The sequence below is a fragment of the Pteronotus mesoamericanus genome, unplaced genomic scaffold (assembly GCF_021234165.1).
Source record: "Pteronotus mesoamericanus isolate MK-2021 breed Mesoamerican mustached bat unplaced genomic scaffold, CSHL_Meso_final contig_169, whole genome shotgun sequence".
Classification (NCBI taxonomy): domain Eukaryota; kingdom Metazoa; phylum Chordata; class Mammalia; order Chiroptera; family Mormoopidae; genus Pteronotus; species Pteronotus mesoamericanus.
In genome coordinates, this window is record NW_026555068.1 from 6390584 (window position 1) to 6409872 (window position 19289).

General features: G+C 34.0%; 1 protein-coding gene across 1 annotated transcript in view; it reads left to right on the forward strand.

Annotated features, from left to right (window-relative positions):
- Positions 1-19289, forward strand: part of ADAM2 (ADAM metallopeptidase domain 2) — an 89045-nt gene that overhangs the window by 39521 nt on the left and 30235 nt on the right. Inside the window, exons 10-13 of the mRNA XM_054565766.1 lie at positions 1332-1468; positions 8403-8583; positions 10267-10365; positions 10475-10670. Of these exons, the coding sequence (XP_054421741.1) occupies positions 1332-1468; positions 8403-8583; positions 10267-10365; positions 10475-10670 (613 nt within the window). The remainder of the gene's footprint in view (positions 1-1331; positions 1469-8402; positions 8584-10266; positions 10366-10474; positions 10671-19289) is intronic.

Consider the following 19289-nt stretch of genomic DNA (forward strand, 5'->3'; position numbering starts at 1 on the left):
CCTGGCCTTTTCCACAATATCCTGTAAACAAATAAAAAACTAAAATAATTACACTAATAATATACTATCTTATGATTTATCATATTACTATGTATAATATCCTATTACTTACATTGTTGAAATTTAGCAGAATCTTTCTATTTTGCATAGAATCAAACATTCTTCTCCCTTCCCCCTTTTATTCTCCCCCTCCTTCTACCTCCTCCTCTTTTCTACTCTCCCTTTTTCTCCATTTCTTCCTTCTCCTCCTCCTCTTTCATCATCGTATTCTTCTTTTATTCTCTCTCCCTCTCTCTGAAAATGGATGGTACGTTGAACTGTGGTAATTTGATAAAGGGACCATTTATCAATGTATATGCAAGGTGTAAGGACTTTGCAAGATCTCAGGGCTATAATAAAGATATTTAATTTGTCACCCAGGCTTGAAGGAAAGGACAGAGTTATTCTATGCGGGTCACAGATAGAATGTAGAGAACTCCACTCAAGGATTCAGACAGTCATAGGCCCCCTGACAATGATGGTAATAAATGCTTTGCTCTTTTCTCACCCTCTCCTCCCTATCAGACCAAAGTAAAGCAGTGGGCAACAGACCCTTTTGACATAACCCATTGGTGTCATTCCGAGTTAGAGGGCAGAGAGCAAAGTGATGGAAAGTTGAATTAGAAAAGCAAACAGAAAATACCAAAATGCATGCCTAGAAACCTGTCTTGAATTGTATTCATAAAAGTGTTATTAGATATATTTGAAGAGCTAGCATGATTTTTGGATCCTTTTAAATGTTATATGTTTTAGTATGGTCAAAATGTGCTATTATAAGCATCTTATATTTATAAAGAAAAAATGATAAAGCCATTTTAGTTTTGAAAATAAGATTTAAACAACTGTGGAAAGTGGCATTCTCATTATCAGTCATCATTACCATAATATAAATTAATTGAATGTGTTATTTATGACTTTTTAAAAATGTATGAAACATTTATGTAAAATATCATCTCTAATCAAATTGAAAATGAGCATGATCTGTTAATAATTTGTTAGTACAAAGCTGATTATAACTATTGTTAGATATGATTATGTTACTGGGGCCATTTTTATCATGTTCTGATGCCACCAAATAAACCCTACGTTTACATGTTGGTAAAATTTCAAGTTTCATTATTTCTATTTTTTGTATATTAATAATGGTACCTGTAACAAATTAGATTAACATGGATGGCATTTCCATGGTTAATATATTAGAGCCTCTACTCCATTTTGTCATGTGACTGTTTCTAATAATTAACACTATTTTCCCAGTAAATGAATTATCTCCTAAAATGTGTTTTTTCCAGCACCCTAAAACCATTAGTCTGGAATCACTTTCTGTTATTATAGCTCAGTTACTGAGCCTTAGCATGGGGATACCTTATGATGACATTGACAAATGCCAGTGCTCAGGAGCTGTCTGCATAATGAACCCAGAAGCAATGTAAGATACTTTATTTTTATATGCTTTATACATATTACTTATATGAAAATAAGTTTGGTATGTCTAAAATCTAAGCTGTTAACATGATTAAAAATGGTCAAATATAAGCTGTGACCAGTGATCCCCAGATCAAAATACATAAATCTAATTCTATCTATCTCAGTTTTTCCTAATCTAATGTCACACTTGCTTTGTCATATGTGATCTAACTCTATATTTATCACTGTTCACTTGCATGATTTAATAATTTAAGGCAAACACTGGTCTGTAATTAATCACTATACTAGAATGATTTATTATTGTGTTCTCCTTTATCCTGACCTGCCTCAGCCTGAGGTCTTGGCATCTATTGATTTCACAGAGGCTGTTATTCAGCCTTTTCTTTGTCATTAGAGAAGGTTTTCTGCAGTATCCTTATCATGCTTCAAAACATTTGCTGTTATCATTATTTTTAGAGTACACTCTGAGATTCTATAAAATTAGGACCAAATAGTCAGGGAGTAGGAAATCCATTATCCAGTCAGTGGCTGGAGTCAGCCCTTTATCTTTCTGATAGACAATTTTTGGAAGCATGCATTTTCTACTTCTCAGATGTCTTAGGAAATCAAGCCCAATTGTCTACAGCAGCAAACTTGAGAACATCTTGATCTCTCCATTTCCTCATCCTACTTCCATGATCATTTATTTTTTTTAAATTTATAAATCATGTTTATTCTATTACAGTTGTCTGTTTTTTCCCCTTCACCCCCCTCCACCCACCCTACCCCCACCCTCCACTCCCACAGTCAATTCCCATTCTGTTATCCATGTCCATGGGTCATTCATACATGTTCTTTGTCTAGTCCCTTCCCCTTCTTTCCACCATTGTCCTCTTTCCCCATCCCTTCTGGTCACTTTCAGTTTGCTCCATGTCTCCGTGCCTGTGGTTTATTTTGTTCGTTAGCTTATTTTGTTGAATAGAGTACACTTATAGGTGAGAGCATATGGTATTTGTCTTTCATCAACTGGCTTATTTCACTTAGCTTAATATTCTTAGCTTAAAGTTCCATCCATGTTGTCACAAAACATAGGAGTTCCATCTCTCTCTCTCTCTCTTTCTTTCTTAAATGCAAATTGATTTTATTTATTTTTTTAAATGTCAAAGTTAATCATAAAATATAAAAAAATTTTTAAACCATTATAAAGTCTCAGCAATTAAATCAACATGACACCTGCACAGAAATAATCAATTAGATCAATGAAATATAATGAGTATTCTAGAGACAAACGTATATCTCTAACAATGTAATATATGATTAAGTTGATATTTCAGATCAATGGGTAAAATAAGGCTTATTCAACAAATAAGGCACATAGACCACTATTACTTGAAATAAAACAAATATAAAACCCTATTTCACACATTATACAAGAAATATTCAGGTGAGTTAAAAATCATTATGTAGAATCTAAGGAGTTTTAGAAGAAAATAGAACTAATATTTTTCATGACCTGAAGTAAAATATTCAGACCCTGAAGCTGTAAAGTAAATATTGAAAATAAAATTTTCTCTCAGACTCTGATTTAGGAGGAACCCACATCAACATAGTTATCCCAGGAGTGGCTATAGTAAACTTTTATCAAATGATTGTTGAACTGGATCAATAAGTAATCCGATGAGAACAAGGACACCATTGGCAGGAGATGATGTACCTGGAGGGCACTGGGGCAGGCCCAGGGTGTGATGCAAGATGCCTTGTCCTTTGGTACTTATGACCATTAAGGTACAGCAAAACTAAAGATATTCCTGGTAGATTAGGTTTCATGTGGAATCTCTGACGAGTATCAAAGATTTGTGGTACAGACCCCTAGAGTACTCTTTCAGCTCCTGGTGGGCTACAGGACCCATGGCAGAGTTGAACATGCATCTGGAAAACACTAGGTTACCATGTTTCTCATTGAATATTTTCATCATAATTTGTATATTTTCAGATCTACAGCATTATAAGATCAAGTGGGCATATTGATTTATCTGATGGCCAAAATGGTATATCTGGGAACAAGCTAAGAAAAAGATCCAGATAGGGCAAGGAAATAGCACAACCAGGGGCCCCGGATCCCCATGGCACTGACATCTACTGCACCGGTGTTTCTCAGTCACTTCACACCACTGGTCAAGTGGGGGTTCCCTAAAATTGGCTGCTAGAGAAAGAAAAGTTGTCTTGTTTCAAGATCAGGTCCTCTCAATATGTTGGTTGGAATAAAAGAAAATCACTGTTCCACATTATTCTCCAATTAGATTGAGACTTAAAGAGAGTGGGAAATGGTAAATGTCCCAGTGAGCATGTTAGGAAAAAATTCATTTCCATCTTATACAAAAGAAGTGTCAGGGATCAGGACCTACATAGCCTGAGCAGTAGCAAAGGACTTGTGTATCTGTTCAAGGATCTGGATGCTGCAAGATTGGACGTTTAGAGACAAGGAAGTGGGGGAAAGAGGAATGTGAATTAATTTATAACGGGCACAAAGTACGTAGGTTTCCATATCCTAAGTTCAGATTCCACCAAAAAATTATTTCCTTCACAAGCAGTACTCAATGACCTGGTCAACATTTTGAAATTTGTAAATGTTAACTAACTTCTTCTTCAGGCTATCTGTAAAATGACCCTTAAAATGAAGGTAGTCACTTCCTTCATAGGAGCAAACTTCAACCACTTTACTGGAACTCAGCTTCCTGGCCATCTAAGGACAATTCCATTAAATATTCTGTAGATGACTTTGTGGTCTTTGCAGAATGAAGCCATTAATAGCCACCTCAATGAAACATACTTAGATTGACTTTCCCTCATTCTCTTCTATTCCTGCACCCTTAATCTTGCTCCCTAAGATCACATCCCCAAGTAAATGTCCTCAAACAAAGCCCATGCCCTTTTTTTTCCTGGTTAATCTAAACAAAGAAAAATGACATCTTATGTAGCTCATATTAATAATATTGAGAACTGATTATTCCTTTTTAAAATATTATAGCATTCTTACAGTGATGATATGTTACTTATGATACTAAATATAATAATGATAATAGTTATAATGGCGAAGAAATGATAGGAAGGATTAGAATATCTTGAGTATTTTAAACTGCTTCTTAAATATCGTCAAGTTATTGTTTGTTCATTTTTGAAAGTAGTTTGTTTTCTTGGGATGCCTAAATTAGTCTCGCCATGATTAGAACCATTCAAAATGCAGGGTTTCTTCACTATTTTTTTGGAGACATTATTAAGTGTAAATATATTGACCAATATTGTTTTTTATAATTGTGCCTATTTATGTAACTGTGAAACTTCCAGTTGTTTGTGGAAAATATACAGAAATTTTATTGATCATTTTATATTGAAATTATATCCTACAGCTTTGCTAACCTAACTTACTAGTTCTGGGACTTTTAAACTAGCTTTATTAGAATTTTATACACGTATGATTATATATTACACATGCAGTTTTACATTATCCTTTTCAATCTTTATATTTTTTCAATTTCTATTTTTTGCCTTCAACCATGGCTAGGACCCCTAGTACAATGTAAAAAAGAAGTGGAATGTGTGGCTGTCTTTGCTGTTCTTCTGATTTAAGGACAAAATCTTTCACCATTAAATATGTTATAGGTAAATGTTTCTCATGGAGGCTTTTAAAATCAGATTGAGGAAGTTCTTTTGTATTTCTTATTTGCCAAAGTTTTCATCATGAATAGGTTCTTCAAGTGTTGAGATGATCAAGTTTTTTCTACTTATTCAGTTGACATGTTAAAAATGCATTTTTTTATTTTCAATTGTTTAAGTAACTTTGTTTTCACAGGATAGACCATGTTTGGGCATAATACATTATCCTGTTTAAAAAATTATATATTTATTTATTTTTAGAGAGGAGGGAAGAGAGGGATAAAGAAAGGGAGAGAAACATTGATGTGTGAAGGAAACATCCATTGGTTGCCTCTTGCCCCCGACTGGGAACCTGGCCCACAACCCAGACAAGTGCCCAGACCAAGAATCGAACCAGCAACCCTTCACCTTGCGAGAGGATGCTCAGCCCACTGAGCCACACCAGTCAGGGCACATTATTATCCTTTTCTTTTGTGTTTATCTTGTTTCTTCCTGTATTTTTTCCTAACATTTGACTCCATATGTACAAGTAACATTGATCTTTAGTTATTTTCTCTTATAAGTTCTGATGTAGAGAATTTATGTTTTCTCTTTTTCTCTCAATTACTCCACTAAGTTTCATCAGATTAATTTTTCAAAAGACCATGTTTTAATTTTGTTCATTCTTTCCTATTGCACGTCTACTTTGTTTTTTTTATTGATGCATAGTTTGAGGTAATCGTGTTTTTCCCCCTAGATTTTTATATAAAAACTCAACTAATTAATTTTAAACTTCCTTTTTGTGTAAGCCCTTTACAACTATATATTCCCTCTAACCACAGTTCCAATTACATACCACAATTTTTAAAAGTTTTAAACTTCTTTTTCATTTGTTGAAATATTTGCAAACTTTTAAAAAATTTCTCCTTCGTCCAGTGGATTAATTTAGAAGTATGTTAGTTGATTTTCAAATGTTTGTGAATAATCTAGATACCTTTTTGTTATTGATTTTGGAACCAACGTCAATATGGTCCAAAAATATACTTTTTAGCTACATATCATTTGAAATTTATTGAGATATTTAATAATAGTCTTTTTTCTTGGTTTTCATGCTATACATATGTCACAGTAAAGGTAAGCACGTTGAGGTACTGGTTGTCTGTTTTAGTTGCTAATTGAGATGCCTCTAATAAAATCTTGAAAGTTAAATTTGAAAACATTAGTTTTATTTATTTTAAAAATGTTTTGTTTATAAATTAAGAAAAAGATACCCCCTTCTATTATTTTCTCTCATTGTCATGAGAACACTATGTCCTATTGCCAATGCTTTACAATTTTGTGGTAAGGAAATAAATGTTCGAACTCTGATTTAGACAGTGATACCCTGATTGAGATCTGTATTTATTAAGATAGAGTTTGTAGTTAGATTTTGCTGCAAGCAATAGAAAACCCAAAGTTATAATGGCTTAAACAAAAGAGTTTATTTTCATTTTGGAAAATTCTATTAATTGTGTGGCATTTCACAGTATAATTTCACATTGATTTCTGCATAGTGGCTTCCATTTCCAAGGTAATCTCATAGCTTCTGATGGAAGCTATTTATAGTCAACAACAGAATAAAGGAGCACATAAAAGCATGTCTGTCAACATTACTTCCTAGAACTTATATTTATGACTTCATTTTAAGCCAATTTTCTAATGTTTTTATGTGTCCACTCTTAACTTTTCAAAAAGCTAAAATAAAGTCGGCATTTATACAAAGAAGTTATGTATTGAACTGAAAATCAGAGCCTCTATTATCAAGAAAAAAAATGAAAGAATGAGGAATGGGAATATCCAGAAAATCTGTGCAAAGGTTTACATTGCAAATACATTCTCCAATTGGATATAATTACAATTATATTTTCTTTTTAATGAAAACATTAATTTCATTCCCGGAAAGTATATCCCTTATGGACCAGTTCACACATAACAAAAATACTTTGTATTGCATGATTCTCAGTAATAATTAAACTTCTGTTGCTTTTTCTACTTTTGGTTTCTGGTGTTTAGATAGAAATCATCTGAATTGTTGGCAATGTAATAATAAATCCTTTACTTATGGTTATATAACTAAAATGTATGTTTACCCAGGATGTGACAAGAAAAATATATCAAAATTGGTAGTTTGTTCAAAAACTCCCTGATTTCTTTGTAGTCCTCATGTGAATAACATTTCCCTGTAATACTCTAAATGACTAGGTTTTGAATCTATGACTTTCATATTTTCTATATGTTAATACTATTCAGAATAATAAAAATTATAGTAAAAGGGCAATCAAAGAATCTACAGCAGTTTTAACCATGCACTCATTCATTTAAAAAAAAATAATAATCATTGCCTTGGCTGATGCGGCTTGGTTGACTGGGCATTGTCCTGCAAAACAAAATGTCACCAGTTTGATTCCTGAGCAGGGCACATACCTGGATTGCAAGTATTGCCCCTAGTTGGGGGTGCAAGCAAGAGACAACAGATCAATGTTTCTTTTTCCCATTGATGTTTCTCTCCCTTTTTTCTCCTTCCCTTCCCCTCTCTCTAGAATCAACAAAAGAAAAAAAATTGATCTCTTAGCTTTGTGCTAGTGAACAAAACAATCAAAATATTTTTTCTCCTAAAGCTAAAAAACTAATAAGACAAGATAATCAATAAATAGTTAAATAAATAATATTCCAGTTTTTGATAAATATTTTGAAGAAAACAATGTCACTAAGGGAAGTAAAGGGAGTAAAGGAGAGGTAAAGGAGTAAGCAAGACATGTGCTTAGAAATGTTATCTCTGTGTAAAGACTGAGTAAAAACTTGGACATTGATCTCAAGGTTAAGTAATTAGTTTGAGTTAGGAAAACAAATATGAATTGTCAGGTATTGGTGTGATTTAAAACTCAGAGCGGGAAAAGATTACCTACGAAATCAAATGAAAGAAATGGAAAAGCCCAATCTCTTTTCTCAATACAAGGATATTAAAATATTTAGAAGTCATGAAAAGAAGAGGAAGCAAAAATGAAGCAGAGATAGGCCACTCTGTGAGGTAGGGGCTATGATAAAAAAACAGTGTCACAAATAACTATAAGATACAATAAAATGTTATTGATTATTTATTCCTACTAAAGTATTTAATATAAATTTTTGCACAGTTGACTTACCATGCACAGATAATGAAAGTTTGACACTAACCTAACTGAGCATCTTATCTGCTGTGAAATGCTATTAAATAGCTTATTCCCAGGTTAGAAGCTTATGAATGCAGTGCTTACATAAAAATTTGAAGTTTACTGTATTTTTAGACATTCCAGTGGTATGAAGTCCTTTAGTAACTGCAGCATGGAAGATTTTGCACTCTTTATTTCAAAACCAAAATCCCAATGTCTTCAAAATCATCCACATTTAGATCCAACATACAAAGCTGCAGTTTGTGGTAATAGAGTAGTGGAAGATGGAGAAGCATGCGACTGCGGATCTCAGGAGGTTAGTACCAATTTAGAAGAATACATACCAGAATTACATAAAGAATAATTAATTGTTATAGTGTTACACTGTTATTTTCCATAATTTATCAAATTCACTCTCCTACAAATACCTTAAGAAGGCATATAGTGATTTCAATAAACTAATGAGTGCACTCATATATTGATGTACAGATTTAGTGGCTTGAAGATTATCTGTACAAGTGATTTTCAAGGTCATTAATTCTATAGCTGAGCTGATGTAAGTTTAAACTGCTCTTCTTGTGTATTTGCTTTGTATTTATTCCTAACATAAAATCCTCTGCCATTCAGAAAGATATAAAGGTTTTACAATTAAGAAAACATAAGAGACACATCCTGGCTGTGCGTGTTTTAATCCAGGTCAATATTTAAGTGAAAGCGATTTGGGTCATATACAATGCATAAAATCTGGTTTTCAGACCCCCAGAAATCTTAGGAAAAGCTGCTGGATCAGAGGGAGGTGGGATGAGATGAGATAAATGGAATGCAATGAGGGAGAGAGAGATCGTAAGACTCACAGAGAGCTGTATGGAGTGACAGAATCAAGAAGACATGAATGGAGTTCAGGGTTCCCTACTGCCAAAGCTAAGGTCATTTATGTGTACCCTCTCCAATACAAAAAGTGTGTTTTTAGATAGGTAGTTGGGTGATATACTTTTAAGAAATTATTTCTCAGCACCCACCTGTTTTTGCTTGTTTGGCTCTAAATGGGAACACCTTGAAATTTTCTAATAAAAATCAACAGTAGTGTCTCTTGGCCCTATTAAATATCATGTAATTGAGTCCCAAATTCCTCTTACATAACTTAACCCTCTGGAATCCCGTATATATATAGTACTAGCAATGACATAGATTAAGCAGAATAGTTCTGGAAAATACTGCAAATTTAGTGCTCCCTACTAAGTATCATGCTATGACTCATATAAGATCACTGAAATCCATGATTTACTTTTGTGTAACTTATTGAAATTTTTGGTCCCATCAACCCCATTTGAAAATCCTTGGGGATTTTCCAGCTTTCTTCTTTCTTACATGTTGTTTTTATTACACCTAATAATAGAATTTAAAAGAAACAGACTCACTGGGCACTGATGAATTATAGCATAAAACACAATGCATCATGAAATATTGGATGAGTGATGTAAAGGCAATAATTTTAGTCATGTCAAGAAATATATTTTAGCTCTCCATATTTAAAGAATTACAAGTAAAATAAACTTTGACTATCTCATAAAAGTTATTGAGGTACTAAAATATAGTAGATGCATAAAGGATGAGTAAGAACTAGTCACTATAATTAAACGTGTTAAGTAATAACTTACATTTCACGTCTTGTATTTTACTATCTCTGTCTGCAAGAACTGGAGAGCTTCTTGCAGATGGCTTTGGTGGCCTCCAGGGTTTGACTATACTACCCATATAGTCAAACTTACTCTAGGGATATAAAAAATACACAGCCTCGCACACTGTAGGTAACTAATAAATTTCTGTTAAATACATGAATGAATTAAGTGGGTTTAATTTTTCTGTTTGTCAACATGTAAGTTAAGCATCAACTGATCAGATATATAATGTATATATTATATTATTTTGACATCATTAAAATATGTATCAAATGTAAATAAAAATTGGAAGACATTTGAGTATTTGGTTTTCCTTGCAGGAGTGTGAAAGGAACCCAGAGACATGCTGTCAGTCTTCTGGATGTAAACTAAAGTCCACTTCTGCCTGTGATAAAGGACCATGCTGTGAAAATTGTCTAGTACGAGTCTTCTTAAAATTTTTATATTACCTATATAAGGTATCATTCTTTATGATATTTATATGTTCACATTCTGCTTTATTCAATCTCATTTACCTCGCACCATCAGTATAAAGAAAAAGGACGGGCATGCAGGGATGTCCATGATGAATGTGATCTTCCTGAATATTGCAATGGATCATCTGCGTCATGTCAAGATAACTTTTATATTCAGGATGGTTTTCGATGTGGAAAACAACAATGGCTCTGTGTACATGGACAATGTGTTAGTATGGACAAACAATGTCAGGATACATTTGGTGAAGGTATTTATTATACTTTGATTTCCTGTGTATGTATTTTTCTGGAAACTAAAAAGAAATAGATGTTGATATATAATTGAGATTTTTTAAAATAATGTAATTTTATTATAAATATTTTAAAGGGTTACAGATAGAGAAAGAGCAATGCTGTAAGGAAAAACATTATAAAAGTTGGATGGCATTAAAATTCTGAATTATTTCCACAAAATAATAAAGGGAAGGATTCAAAGTCTAAGGGATCTGCATTCAAGAAGGAAGAAGACAGACTGAATACAAGCTAAACTTCCACATGCACAGTTTTCTTAGTAAATATAGAATAAATGCATATAGCCTATCAGCACTAAAAAGGTCATAAGTGTAAATTGGCATGTAAATATAATTTAAGCTACACATGCAGACACACAGAGACAGTTAGACATATTTGCACCAGGAAACTACAAGGATGACTCATGAAGCTGCCAAAGAAAACTCCTGACAATCGAGGAACTATGAAATCATGAAAAATGATGTTCACTGAGGCTGAGAACAAAAAGGAAAACTATAGTACAAAATACACATGGAACCATTTGCTAGAGAAGATGGAAACAGCGGCAATAGCCACATTATTTCATGTCTATATCACAGGAATCAATAGCAGTTGACAGAGGAAATATTTAGATACACAGCCAGGTTGGTCAACCTCTCAACTGAAACAGGTAGTAATGTCTGCTCTAATCTCTGGGTCAAAAAAAAAAAAAACTTGCAAGATGATTATCAACTCCCGAAATGAACATACGGTAAGAATGACTATTAGTTTGAAGAAAGGAAACACAAAGACATAAGAGAAAAAACATAATTCAGTGGAAAACTGCCCTCCCAACAAAATAGCAGGTGATTTGGAACCATAGTGAGGAAGTTTTGAAGACATATATCTACATATATATAGATATATAAATATATGGCTATATAGATATATAAAGAGATATATATCACATATGTATCTATATCTATATGATATGTATATGTAGCTATATATAAATAGATGGATATATGCTGAGAGAGAAGATTGTGAGTTTAAAGGTATACAGGCTAAAGCTTAAAAATAAAAAGTTTGTTAGATTGCTAGAAAGGTAGAACTTCTGTTTAAGCTAGCAGATATAACTGAGACATTTATTCCAATCCAAAAAAAAAAATAGATACCAAAAAAATGAGAAAGCATCTTAAGCAATTTGAACTCATATAATTTACTTTCCAAATTCATCTCTATAGAATTGGTTGTGAATGACATCCAAAATAAGGGAGATTAAACCAGGAGAAAAAACAGTTAAGCAAGAAGAAATCCCAGAAACTAGTGAAAGCCATTGTTGACTGATATACATATCTTTTAAAATATAAAAGATGACGATATATAATACATATTTTAAAAGATAAAGAATAGGGTAAAATGAAGCTATTAACATGCCAAAAATATCTTAACCTCTAGAATAAAATAGAAAGTTTCCACAGGAAAAAACTGAAACAAAACTTTATCATTTCATAAAGGTGCAGCACAAAGAGAAATGAAGAATTAGCATGTAAGTCAAGTATTCATTTTATAATCTAAAATAATTACAAGAATAATAATAAAATAATGTGGAACTACAAGCTAGTAGAGGGGATGAAAACAAAATCAATTAAAACATTTGATTAACTCTCAGGCAAGAGAAAAGAAAAGAGCATATAGTAAGAAAATAAATACTATGATAGGTTTTTTACATATAAATATTTAGCAATTACATTAAGTATAAAACCTATGTTAAATATTATATTTAAGAAAAGGATGTAACAAATATTGACAGAACTATGAGAAAATTACTAGAAAAATCAAGATACACTGCATTGTTATTTTTAAAGCATAAAAGTAAAATAAACCCAAATACATGCTAATGACTTAAATCCTCATAAGAGAGAAATTTTGCATCTCTTAGGGAACAGCTGTCAGCCATGTAATTCCTAGGTACATTCTGAAAATTACAGGGCAGGTTTGGTTTAGGCAGAGATCTTTCACTGGAATACAGAGATAAAATAGAAAAGTTTTAGCAGCTGGAATTGAAGGGGGACTGTCTAAACCATACACCATTTTTTCCATGAGGCATTTTGGAGCTCTGAAGTTTCTCAGGAAATTGGTGACTTAGGTTAAAAATATTAAAAAGCCATTATGAATTTCCCTGAAGTCACAAGATGATTTAAGACCAAATAATGGAGGAATCTTGCCTCCAGAAAACCTTAGCCTTCTCCTAAAACCTTTTGCTACATTTTGAAGCACCTATGTTAGTAGGCTTTAAAGCTGTTTTGAAACTCTCTAAAGTGGGTGTAGTAGGTCTGGCCAGAAAAAGCCCAGGCATTGCTAACATAATGAGAATGGTTTGCAGGACTTCGATGTAACCTGGCAGCCAAGGAGAGTGGAGCGGAATGCACATGTGTGAACAATGACAACTTCACTGTACTAGTTAGTGGAGGTAGTAGATGTTGTTGAGTGAGCATGTGTGTTTTGTGGCCGTTGTGTTGAAAATGACTGTGCAACTAGACATTCAGCCCCTCTACAGCCCAGATTTGGTGCCCTGTGACTTCTGCGTTTTCCCAAAACTAAAATCAACTTTGAAAGGGAAGAGATTTCAGACCATCAATGAGATTCAGGAAAATACGACAGAGAAACTGATGGCGATTAGGAGAACCTGTGTGAGGTCCCAAGGTGTCTACTTTGAAGGAGCCTGAGGCATCCTTGTCCTGTGTACAATGTTTCTTGTATCTTTTATCTTCTGCAATAAATGTCTCTATTTTTCACATTACATAGATGAATACCTTTGGGGACAGGCCTCAAATTTATTTTTGGCAGACTTTCAGTGAAGAGAAAGCTCTCTATCAATAGTTTGCAAAGGCCATAGCTAAGATAATGAGATAAATCCAGATAAAACTGCATGCACTTCAGCTCTGGCATAATTGGCTGATTGAATTTAGGTGACCACCGGCTCACCCATTCTGCCTAACTCAGGGAAGGGAGTCCTTGAAAAGGTACGACAGGGAATGGAAAGAAGCAATATTTAAAGAGATAAGAATCAATAATTTTCCAAATAAAACAGGTCAACCTACAAACTCAAAATACTCCAGAATCTTAAGAAGGACATCTTTAAAGGGAAAGCACGTAAAAACATCATAGTAAAACTGCCAGAAAATAAAGAGAACAAAAGCACAGGGAATGGGCGAGGGAGCAGCAGAGGCTGCTTTTAAAGGAGCACGAATGCGTTAAACTTCTCATTTCGCAACAATTAGAGAAGCCAAAAGACATAGTCGACACTTTCTAAGGGATAAAAGAAAATAAGTGTCCATACTGAAGTCTGCAATGATCAAAAATACTTTTCAAGTCATTCAAAGAAATGAGCTTGAGCAATTGTACATTCACATGCAAAAGAATGGCTTTGAACCCCTACCTCATACCAAAGACTGGAATGAACTTAAAATGTATCACAAACCTAAATATAAGAGCAAAACTTTTAAACTTTTGAAAGAAAGCATAGATATAAATCTTAGTGACCTTGGATTAGGCAATGTTTTCTTAGGTCTGACACCCAAAGCACAGGTGACACAAAAAAATGCATGAAGTGGACTTCAAAATTTTAAAAGGCTTTTGTTCTTTGAAGTATATTATCAAAAAAGTGAAAAGACAATTCAAGGAATGGGAGAATATATCTGCAAAACATATCTCTGTACAGAATACATAAAGAACTCATTCAGCTTAACAATAAAAAGACAAATTAGCCAATTTAAAAAAAATAAGCAATGTTTTGAATGGACATTTCCTAAAAACACAGAAATGGCTAATCACGTGAAAGACACTAAAACATCATTAGTCATCAAAACCACAAGATACCTCTTCACATTCATGAGGATGGCTATGACCTGAAAAGACAGAAAATAGCAAGTGTTAGTGAGAATGTGGCAAAATCAGAACTTTTATGCATTGCTGGTGGGAATATAAAAACGGTGTAGCTGCATTAGAACAGTTTGGCAGTTCCTTAAAATGTTGAGTATAGTCATTTCACCCCAGTATATGCTTAAGAGAATTGAACACATATGTTCCCCCAAAACATTTATTGCAAATGTTCATAGAACCACTATTCATGATAGTCAAAATGTAGAAATAACCCAATTGTCCATTAACTGGTAAATGAGTAAACCAAATATGGAATATAATTAGGCAAGAACATATTTATGCAGTCCTGATATTTACTAAATGTAGATGAATTTTGAAAATATTATGCTAAGCTAAGGAATCCAGTTATAACAGACCACATATTCTGATTTAATTTATACTAATGTGCAGAATAGGAGAATATATAAAGACAAAAAGTAGATTAATGGCTGCCTAAGGCTGGGGAGGGTGAGGGGGAAGGAATGGGGGTGTGTGTGTGTGTGTGTGTGTGTGTGTGTGTGTGTGTGTGTGTTGTCTGACTTACTAAATTTAATATTAACAGCATATTGATAACCACATTTACTGTAGCAAATTAATACTGCTTGAATGGTCTTCAATGCATCTATACTGTATACTAAGAGGTTGGTTGGCTGTTTTTAAACCTAAATGAGTGAATGTTCCTCAAATTTGTCTTTGGTTCTCTTGGTCATTTTTCTGTATGTAGGCCAATTCTACTCTGTTTAATTTCTCTTCATTTAGTTACTGTTTCCAAAAGACAAGTCAATTTAGCTTTTTTCTTGTTTTTTGGATATCTTGACTTGGCTCTCTGCTCTTGCATATAAATTTAAGAATCAGATTAATAAATTAATTTTAGTTGAATTGATATGTTTGAATATTGAGTTATTCTGTGGATGACCTAATGGTTGTGAAGTGGTATCTTATTACGGTTTTGATTTGAGTTTAGCTAATAATGATGAAGATCTTTCCAAGTGCTTATCAGCCATTCATACACCTTCTTTGAAAAAATGTCTATTTAAATCCTTCACCTATTTTTTAATTGAGTTGTCTTGTTAATATTCCATTTAAACAGCTCTTATTATATTCTGGATTCAAGTTTATTGTCAAATTCATATTTGAAAATATTTTCTCTCAGTTCACGGATTATCTCATCACTTTCCTGATAGCCTTCTTTGAAGCACAATTTTAATTTTAATGGAGTTCAACTTACCTATCTTTTTCCTTTTGTGCTTGGGATTTTGGTATAAGAACACATGACCTAACGCAAGGTCCTGACTTATTCCTTTATTCTTTTGGGAATAGCGTGCTCTCACTCTTACATTTTAATTTGTGATTCGTTTTGAGTCAATTTTTGTGTATGGTTGTGAGAAATCATTCCAACTTAAATCTTTAGAATGTGGATATTGCTTTAAATTATATTTTATTGATTATGCTACTACAGTTGTCCTGATTTTCCCCTCTTTGCCCCGCTCCACCCAGCAACCCCTACTCCCTCAAGCAATTCCCTCACCATTGTTCATCTCCGCGGGTCATGCGTATAAGTTATTTGGCTACTCCATTTCCTATACTGTACTTTACAGCCCCATTGCTATTTTGTAACTACCCATTTGTACTTCTTAATCCCCTCACCTCTTCCCACATTCTCCCTCCCCCCTCTCCCATCTGGCAACCTGCTGGTAACTAACTTCCTTTCCCTTTCTTTAAAGAGTCTCTCTTTTTCTTTAACCTTTTGGCCTTTTAATAATGATGTGTCTTGGAGTGGGCCTCTTTGCATCCATCATAATTGGGATTCTCTGTGCTTCCTGGACTTGCATGTCTATTTCCTTCACCAAATTAGGGAAGCTTTCTTTCACTATTTTTTCAGATGGATTTCCAATTTCTTGCCCTTACTCTTCTCTTTCTGGCACCCCTATGAAGCGAATGTTGGACCTCTTGAAGTTGTCCCAGAGGTTGTTTATACCATCCTCATTTTTTTGGGGGGGGGATTCTTTTTTCTTCTCGTGGTAGTGGATGGTTGGTTTTTTTTCTCCTTTATGTTATAAATCATTGATGATTTAGCTGGTTTTGGAGATTCCCAGGTGAAGCCAAGCTGAGGCTCTAATCTGGCTGCCACTAGGGCTCACTGAAGCCAGGTGTTGCTTGTTGGATAGGATTTAGTAGGCAAGGCTATCCATTCTTTTGGAAAAACAGCTCGAGTGGGCCTGTAAGGGGGTGTGGGGTAGAGTCTCTGTGGATCTCCAAGGTGTGTTGCACAGTGTTAGCCAGGTTGATGGAGTCTCAGATATGGTACCAGCCTACTGGCTCTGTGTGGGGAGGGCTCAGCAAAGGGTCAATGGCCTTTGCTTGCCCCAATGCCAGACACTTCAGTCTCTCCCTGTATACGACTGGTGCCCAAAAGCTACCACCCCAGTGCTGGAGCTCAAAGGGAGTGAGTTTAAATAGGTGAGTCCGTGTATGGGCTCCCCAAGAGGAATTGCTTAGGATCCCAGCAGCCTCCTCCACCAACCCAATCCTCGGTGGTTTTTGCAGCCAGAAGTTGTGGGGACTTATCTTCCTGGCACTGGAATCCTGAGCTGGGGGGCCTGGTATGGGGCTGGGCATCCTCACTCCTGAGATATCCCTCCCAAATTTTTATCCACGTGGGTGTGAGGCCAGCCCTTTCTGCATCCACATCCCTCTTACTAGTCTGGATGGATGTTGTTTCTTCAATTCTGTAGTTGTCAGACTTCCATTCAGCTCGATTTCTGACATTCCTGAGTGATGGTTGTTCCATATTTTAGTTGTAATTTTGATGTGGTTGTGGGAAGAGGTGAGCCATGTCTACCTATGTTGCATCTTGACTGAAAGCTAGAATGTGGGTATTAAGTTGTCTCCGCATCACTATTGAAATGATGATTATCCCCCCATTTAACTCACTTGGCACCTCTACTGAACAAATCACCTAACTGTAAAAATAAGGGTTTATTTCTAAACTCTTAATTCGATCCCATTGATCTGTATGTCTATATGCTTATAACAGTAACACCCTGTCTTCACTACTGTAGCTTTGTAGTTTGTTTTGAAATCGGGAAATGCGAATAATTCGAAATTTTTCTTCTTTAAAAGAAAAATTATTTGGATATATTGGTCTCTTGAATTTCTTGAATTTTAGAATCAACTTGTCAAATTTTGCAAAAAGAAGGAAGCTGGAATTTAATTTAAAGTAACTGTGTTGAATTAGCATGTTGATTTGAGTGTAATGTTATATTAACTATATTAAGGCATCTGATACATGAAAATAGGATGTCTTTCCAATTATTTGAATTTTATTTAATTTACTTTATTTAAAGGTTTTATAGTTTTATAATGATCAGTGTGCTTGTTTAAATTTCTTTCTTTACATTTTATTCTTTTTGATGCTATTATAGATAGTATTCTTAAATTTATCTTTGGATTGTGTTACTAGTGTGTAAATATCAGTTGACTTAAAATATTGATCCTTTATTCTGCAGCCTTGATAAAATCCTATATTAGTTCTAATAGTTATTGTTTAATTTACATAGAAATGTATGCAATAATATATCAGTTATATGTTTCAGATATATATTATAGTGATCTGACAACTTTATATCTTTCAATGTAATCACTCCTCTAATTCTAGTAATCATCTGTAACTCTGCAAACTCATCACAATGTTATTGACTATATTCCCCTTCATTTCTTGTTCCCCATTCCCACCCCTTCCCCTGATAAGCATCTCTTTAGCTCTGTTTTTATGAATTTGTTTTTGTTTTGTTTTTTTGTTTTAGATCCACATATAACTGAAATTCTAGAGTATTTGTCTTTTTCTCTTTAACTTATTTCTCTTAGCATAATATCCTGTAGATCGTACACATTGTCTCAAATGGCAAGATTTTATTATTTTTATTGCAGCATAATATTCCATTATATATATACATGCCACATCTTCTTTATCTATTCATCTATCAATATCCACTTAGTTGTCTTTACATCTTGGCTATTGTAAATAATGCTGCAATAAACATAGGGGTGAAAATATCTTCTGGGATTAGCGTTCTTCTGGGGCGGGGGTGTTCGGATAAATACCCAGAAGTGGTTGCTTGATCTTATGCTAATTCTACTTCTAATTTTTTTGGAAAACTACCTCACTGTTTCCCACAGCAGCTGCACAATTTAACCTCTCCACCAGCCAAGCACAGAAGTTTCAATTCCTTTACATCCTTGCCAACACTAGTTATAATCTGTTTTTGTGATCATAATTATCTTAATAGGCATGAGAGTGTACCTTATTGTGGTTTTGATTTTCATTTCCCTCATGATAGTAATGTTGACCATCTTTTCATGTGCTTATTGGTTATTTTATATCCTCTTTGGAGAAATGACTGTTTAAGTCCTGTGCCTAGTTTTGATTGGGTTGCTGTTTGTTATTGCTAAGTCTTACAAGTTACTTGTGTATTTCAGATATTAACCCTGTATTAGATACATACATTTAAAATATTTTCTTACATTCTGTGAATTGACTTCATTCTGTTGATTTTCATGCACAACAGCTCGATAAACTTTTGATTGATATTTTCTTTTCTTGCCAATGCTTTTTGGTATCATATTCAAGACATGAATGCCAAATCCAGTATCAAAAAGCTTTTCCTCTACATTTTATTCTAAGAGTTTATAGT